Source organism: Trichechus manatus, unplaced genomic scaffold (assembly GCF_000243295.1).
Source record: "Trichechus manatus latirostris isolate Lorelei unplaced genomic scaffold, TriManLat1.0 scaffold00045, whole genome shotgun sequence".
Lineage (NCBI taxonomy): Eukaryota > Metazoa > Chordata > Mammalia > Sirenia > Trichechidae > Trichechus > Trichechus manatus.
In genome coordinates this window covers 837,498-845,334 of record NW_004443981.1, presented here as the reverse complement: position 1 = coordinate 845,334, position 7,837 = coordinate 837,498, and the positions used below count along the sequence as shown (strand labels likewise).

Sequence of the window (7,837 nt, the reverse complement as noted above, 5' to 3'; positions counted from 1 at the left end):
ATGCACAAACGCACACACATGCATACTCACTTGATTTCTTAAGTCCCTAAAATACCTCTGTCTTAGTTTCCTAGGGCTGCCATAACAAACTACCACAAAGCGGGTGGCTTTAAAGAACAGAAAGTTATTTTCATACAGTTATGGAGGTTGGAAGTCTGAATTCAAGGCATCAGCAGGGCTATGCTCTCTGTCTGCTCTAAGGGAAGATCCTTTTTTGTTTCTTTCAGTTTCTGTTAGCCCCGGGTATTTCTTGATGTTCCTTGGCTTATAGATGTTATCTTCACATGGCGTCTTCCCCCTTTGTGTGTGACTCCATTTCCTTTTTCTCCCTTTTTATAAGAAACCAGTCAGGTGGGATTAAGACCCACCCTACTCCAGTATGGGCTTGTTAACTGATAATATCTGCAAAAACAAACAAACAAACAAAAATCAAACCAAAAACCCAAGCCAAACCAGTTACTATTTAGTTAGTTCAGACTCACGGCGCCCCCCTGTGTTCCAGAGTAGAACTGTACTTCATAGGGTTTTCAATGGCTGATTTTTCTGAAATAGATTGCCAGGACTTTCCTCCAAGGCACCTGTGAGTAGATTCGAACAGCTAACCTTTCAGTTAGTAGCCAAGCACCTAACCATTTGCAACACCCAGGGACTCCAACATCTGCAAAGAAAAACACTATTTCCCCGATCAAGGTCATATTTAAAGGTACAAGGGTTAAGACTTCAATATAGCCTTATGAGGGCCACAACTCAATCTGTAACAACCCCAGTATTTAAATTCTCCAAGCATCCTCTGAGCATCACCCTTGGATATCTGGGAGAAGCAGCGCAGGAACACACGGGGTGGCTTGGGCAGTGAGCAGTGCTAAAATGTTTATCTTGCCGATAAGGCGATAAGTTGCCAAGGTCTTGCCTTTGCTGCTCGCCTCCTTCTCTGCCACCAAACACATCCACTCTTCTTCCGTGCCAGCTTCCCTTCTGCCCATCTCCTGCAGCTCAGGAATGTCTCCAGCTTCCTGCGGACTTGCTGTCCTCCTTTGCCAACCTCAGCCTCATTTCGATTGCAATTGCATTTGCATCCTAATTTATGACTTAACAAGTGTCTCACAAACATTTCATTCACTTTAATTTCATTATACGTTTGAGGAGGACGATTTATAGAGGGGGAAAATTGATGTTCCCACTGCTAGCGATTAGATGAACATAATGATCTGTGGTAAAAGCTCCTTTTGGGCTTTGGACTTTTCTTACATGTCTACAAACAAAACTAGTCCTCAGAGGGGCTCAGATGTATCCACAAAGTCCTCCTGTAATATCCAACATGGAAATTCATGAAACGGGAACAACGTGCGCCTGACCCAAGCCAAGTTGTTTTCAATCGCCACATATGCTTGCAAAAGCTGGACAATGAATATGGAAGACCGAAGAAGAACTGACGCTTTTGAATTATGGTGTTGGTGGAGAACACTGAATATACCACGGACTGCCAGAAGAAAGAACAAATCTGCCTTGGAAGAAGTACAACCAGAATGCTCCTTAGAGGCAAGGATGGCGAGACTACGTCTTACATACTTTGGACGTGTTGTCAGGAGAGATCATTCCCTGGAGAAGAACATCATGTTTGGTAATGTAGAGGGTCAGCAAAAAAGAAGACCCTCAACGAGATGGATTGACACAGTGGCTGCAACAGTGGGCTCAAACATAGCAACGATTGTGAGGACGGTGCAGGACCAGGCAGTGTTTTGTTCTATTGTACATAGGGTATCATTATGGGTAGGAACCAACTTAGTGGCACCTGACAGCAACAACATGATTCTCAGCTAATTTATGTCTTATGATACTTTTGTGAAAAAATTTTTTTTCACATCAATTTCAACAATATTGATAAATTGTAATTTTTTTCCAGAGAGCTTTTCTGAGGAGATAGGGAGGGAACACATCACATTGTCTTTTCACGTTCCCACTCTATATACTGAGTACCCTCTTGCGGGGAGGAGGGCAGTGGCGGTTCAGTGACAGAATTCTTGCCTTCCATGTGGGAGACCCAGGTTTGATTTCTGGCCAATGTACCTCATGCACAGCCACCATCTGTCTGTCAGTGGAAGCCTGCATGTTGCTATGATGCTGAACAGGTTTCAGCAGACCTTCCAGACTAAGACAAGCTAGGAAGACAGGCCTAACGATCTGCTTCTGAAAATCAGTCAGTGAAAACCCTAAAGATCACAAGGGTTCGATCTGCAACCGATCACAGGGACGGCGAGGGACCTGGCTGCATTTCATTCTGTTGTGCAACAATACCCTCCTGGGAGTTAGAGCAAGTGACTCCTTTTTATAAAGAAGGACTGTATTTCTTAAGCTTTTCCTTTGAATGTTGTCTAGGGACTATATTGATCCAGGAATTGGGGTGCAAATAGTGCTGATCTAGATTTGTGCAAATAAATATTCTCCACCTTTCTCAGTTATTCATATAATTGCCCACCCCATTTTGCCATATTGAACAGAAACCAAAAAAAACAAATTCATTGCTGTCAAGTTGATTCTGACTGATAGAGACCCTGTAGGACGGTATAGAGCTTCCCCATAGGGTTTCCAAGGCTGTAAATCTTTACGGAAGCAGACTGCCACATCTTTCTCCTGGGGAGTGGCTGGTGGGTTCAAACTGTCGACCTTTTGGTTAGTGGCTAAGCGTTTTAACCACTGTGCTACCAGGGCTCCTTATATTGAACATACCTGGGGTTTATGACCCCGCTGAAGTGGGAGTGGTTTTGAGCCATGTTTATAAAGGAGACCAACCTTCTTTCAATTCCTTCATCCCTCGGAGCTTTCCAGTGAAACAGAAGCATCAGTATTTCTTCCCATAAACCAGGGAAGAGAAGGGGGAATGGAAGAAAGGGAAACAAAGCCACAATTGCCTGACTTTCTTATCTCTTTAAGACCTAGCCATTTTCTTGACTTATCATTTCCATGGTTGAGCCAAGTGGCTGATCTTAGGAAAAATAATTCTTTCTTGAGCATTTCTGTCCTGGGAAACCTGGATGAGGAGACTGAACCTGGTGTAGGAATGAAGCTTCCGAATTCCTGGACAGATTTTGCACTGACTACATCATTACGGAACTGCCAAACCCCTGAGAATCATGGTCCAGCCAAGTGGACATACACCCTTAGCTATCACGGGCAGCAATCATCTTGGGAAATAATGAAGTTTGTACCTGTGAGGGAGTTAGAGTCTGTATTCAGGCTGCAGTTGCTAAACCATGTGAGGGACATTCAAGACATGAGCTAAGCTGGGTTTTTTGACCTGCTGCCCATGAACAGTCTTCATGGGGCCTGAGAACCTCCTAAGATCATGCTGAAGAGTTAAATAAACCAGTGCTCTGTTAGGAGCAAAAAAAGAAATGAGTTTTACTGAGGAATAGAAGCATCTATATAGCTGGGCCCCATCCACTCAATTCTGACTCATAGTGACCCTATAGGACAGAGTAGAACTGCCCATAGCGTTTCCCAAGGCGGGACTGGTGGCTTTGAACTGCTTACCTTTTGATTAGCAGCCGAGCTCTTAACCCCTGTGCCACCAGGGCTCCTATAGCTGGCATCACTAGGTAAAAGTACAAAGTTCAAGCAGAGAGAAGGGTCTTTATACACAGAGAACAAAGGAAAGGTAGGGGGTTAGTAATTGATTGTAGATAAGATCAGCTTCATCTTGAAGTCCTTTGAAATGCAAAAGTCAGACACCTGACTAGGAAGGAGTGAGTTGCAGCCTAGGTGAGAGGTGCTAACTGGTTTGGCCATACATAATTTTGAATTATAGTTGGTTACACCTTTTTTTTTTCTTTGGGGGGGGGAGCAAATTGTTTACATCTCAACACATTCTTCCTAAATGGTTTGCATCCTGATCTTTTGTTTCCTGAGAATGCATGTTGGCGCCAACATTCTTAGTCTGATACTGAGTGCCTCCAGTTTGAAACTTTTTAGTTACAACCATCTGAAATTTCTGAATGTGCTTTTTCTAAGAGAACGTCTACTGCTTTCATTAGATTCTCATACAGCAGCCTATGACCTGAAAAAGGTTTGTTGCCACCAGCATAATACATTTTTCTGTGCCTCTGTCTTCTGAGTCCAGGATGATAGCGCTGATTTGCCTTTCTTTCTTTTTTGTTCTTCCTAGAAAAAGCAAGTGAGTCAGACCAAGATCCGGGTCATCTCCACCATCCTGTTCATCTTGGCTGGCTGCATCGTGTTTGTGACGATCCCTGCCGTCATTTTCAAATACATCGAGGGATGGACAGCCTTGGAGTCAATTTACTTTGTGGTGGTCACTCTGACCACGGTGGGCTTTGGCGACTTTGTGGCAGGTGAGCACTGTAGGCATCCTAGTCACCAGGATGATGATCTGTTGGCTGGGAAAGGGCAGGGAAAATTGTCTGTTGACTGAGCTTTTCAAAACCACGGTAAACAATGTTGCGGAGAAGCAAATGACTCAGGTGTCACTGCTGCTGTACACAGGGTCCTATGTGATGTAAATAGCAGCAGCTTTCTGCTGTGAAAGGAATGCAATCTTCTTCCTCCCCAGCATGCCTATGGCCCTTATCATCATATGAATTATGCATGAATGAGATGAAATGTCTCATTGAATGTTGGACTTTGCAATTGTGTTAAGACTCCTTGAATCAGTTGATAAAGGCTGTATTGGCAGATGTAAAACTCAGGCGAGATTAGCATAGAGCTTGGCCTGCAGTGGCCTGCAGGTTAAGCTTCCTGACGCTGAGGTGAGAGCCATTGTCCTGGGCATGCCAAGACATGCCGAGACACAAGACTCAGAACGTAGGTGACTTCCAGGAGCTGAGGGAAGATAATATTATAATGGGTTCTGCAAGAGGAGGCATAGAAGCAATAGAAGCTTTCTTTGTAAAAAATAAATGTCAATGAGCTATGTTTAAGTAAAAAAAAAATAGTCACCAATTTCACCTGAGGACAGGAGTTTGGAAATGAAACGAGATTTGGCTTCTTATGGGTACCACTTCCCCAAAGTGTGGTCAAAAGGCAGGAATAGAAGAAGAAGGCCATCTTTCTCTTTTCCCAATAGGATAGTTCTAGGTGGTCAGACAGTCAATAATTTTCTACTCTAACAAGTGAACATTTTGTTCAAAAAACACTCTCATAATCTTGAGATGTTTGGGTTGAGAGTGTGTGTGTGTGTGCAGGTGTGTGTGTGCGCACACCCCTGCCAGTTTCTGGTTAAGCAGCAGCCTGGACATTTAAAGACTGGGCTCCCAGGCTGACTGTTCCTTATTTGGTGTGTGGTCCCAGCAATGCTTTCGTTCCTCCGTGGGCTTCAGTAAGGGGGATGGGATCTAGTCTTTGGGAATCTGCTGCACAGGAAATTATGGAAAGGATGTTGAAGGCTCATCAGTAGGAATATGGGTGCCTCCATGTTAATTCTATAACAGAGATAGCTGAAAGGGTGGTTTTGTAGCTGTTTCAACTGGGCAATGAAGACTGAAGTCCACTTTGTAAAAACATTGTTTTTTTTTTTTTCCTTCCTTTTTATTGACTGAGAATTGGAAAGTTAATGTGATTAAAACCTGTTTATGAAAAGACTGGTGCCTAGGACCCCACCAGTCTTCCGTTGTCCACGGTGCTCAACCAGTGTGCAGCGAGCCCCTCAGCCTTGCGTGAGAATTCACCTAATGCTATCTGATTCTGGGCCTGGAGAGAAGCCACACGGCAGGACGGAGAAGGCATGTCCCTGTCCCTTCCTTAGCACAAGCCATAGCCAGTCTGTGGGAAAACTCAACTGAGGCTCCAGTCTAAGGTCAAATACATGTAATGGTAACTGGATTTTAGAACTATTTTCACCAACATTTTTATGTACCCCAAAGCACAGTTTGCATTGGGTTATGTCTGGGCTTACACTGGGCTGCCTTGTGGATGCTCTGTTTTAGGACATTTATGTCTAAACTCTGCTCTCTAACCAACTGCTCAGTTCAGTAATTCCAGAGCTGTTTCTGGGGCACAAAGCCCAGAGCCCTGGGTGTGTGAGATTAAAAAAGTATTTATGATTTTATTTTATTTTTGATTCCCTTTCATTATTTATTATTATTAGGCACCACAGACTGAGCATTGAGCATATGCTAGCATTTTACTTTATCTTTACTCACTTAGCCAGGGCACAGTTACAAGGCATCACACTGTTTTAATTCCTTCACTGCTGATGACAGAGCCATATTTCATTTGTCCTGTGGTTTCCACAGATTGGGGTCTGTTATAATTCACAGCATTGACAGCAGTTAGACGAGGCCCTTCTAAGCACCTGTTTCCAGAGCTTAGGCTGACCGATCTGAAGAACACATGGCTTAAAAGACCGGAGATTTGTCACTCCCTTTTGGTAATACTCGAAGAGCAACAGGGAAGGATGACCAATAATTTGAAAAGTACATTGACAAGAGTTGATTGTTGCTGTGATTTGACGAGGTACTTCTCTACTAGAAATATAATCGCAACGTCGACCACGCAGGATTCAGTGCTGGTTTATTTTATAGCTGACTCACCTTGGAACAGCCTATCAGCATTACAATATTTGGCAACCCTGCCTGAGAGCTCACACTGAGCTCAGAATCTCAGATAAAGGGACAAGCAAAAGGGTGCCTACTGTGTTGTTTGCTAACGCCCCCTAGTGACAATCTTCGTTGGGTGATAAAAAAACAAAAAGCAAACCTGTTGTCATCAAGTGGATTCTGACTCATAACGACCCTATAGGACAGGGTAGAACTGCCCATAGGGTTTCCAAGGCTGTAATCTTCACGGAAGCAGACTGCCACATCTTTTTCTTGCAGAGCGGCTGGTGGGTTCGAACCTCAGACCTTTCAGTTAGCAACCGAGGGCTTTAACCACTTTGCCACCAGGGCTCCTTCAAGGGTAACTATTTAGCCTCAGATAGCCCAAAGGAAAAAGCTACAGAGCTTTCTGGCCTGACATAGAATGGAGATGAACTGCAAAAACTACTTAATGTTGCAGGAACTCCAGTAATATCCTAAGAAAGCTGTGGAGGAGAGTTCTAGCTAAAACCAAAGGCAGCTAAACAAAATGATGGGGTCTTGCCACAGAGCCCTTTGACAATATTTGGAATTTTAATTTTAGGACATGGCAGTAGCTGTTAAGACCTTGTGGGCTGCATTGCCAAGTGGGTTCAGATACATTGAGAAGAGCCACAGGCCACAGCTCCTGCCCAGCTGCCTTGGGGAGGTATTATTGATACCCTGAGAGCTCAATCTGTATTCAGCTCTAGATGTGGTTACAACCATGCCCCAGTAGGATAATCTAATAATCATTCATCATGTAATACCATAATTACTAATACATTGCTAGTATCAGTCATCTTGGAAATGGCCACCTGCCTGCTTCATTGGGCAACAATGTCTCACAGAGTGAGAACAAGGCTTGTGTCGATTAATTTCCCTTCTCCTCCTCACCTCTTCTTCAAGAGAGTGGGCTGGGCTTAGATTCTGTTTTGCGTGGCTAGCTTAGGCAGCGCCTGTAGGAAGGTTAGAATAAATAGGCTAATTATCTGGAATAAGTGACTGATACCTTCAGTGGAACAGCCAGTCAATTCAATGAGACAACTGGCCAATTCAGTTTGATGGATTTTTACTGGAATCCCTATTTATAAAATAAAGAGATTGGGCTAGCTGGGCTGTAAGTTCCCTTTCAGCTCTAGCTTATGATGATTCTAATTAATCAGCCTAATTGACCCCTCGTATTAGCAACATGTAAACAGGATCCCTCAGTTAGCATTAAATCACTACTTCTTGGATCAAAGTCTCCGTAATGCCATTACGTCTAA

The 7,837-nt window shown here is 43.7% G+C and overlaps 1 protein-coding gene across 1 annotated transcript in view; it reads left to right on the top strand.

The window, feature by feature from the left end:
* The window catches only part of KCNK10 (potassium two pore domain channel subfamily K member 10), a 148,767-nt gene that overhangs the window by 137,017 nt on the left and 3,913 nt on the right, over window positions 1-7,837 (top strand). Inside the window, exon 5 of the mRNA XM_004376648.1 lies at window positions 4,163-4,349. Coding sequence (XP_004376705.1) covers window positions 4,163-4,349 — 187 coding nt within the window. The remainder of the gene's footprint in view (window positions 1-4,162; window positions 4,350-7,837) is intronic.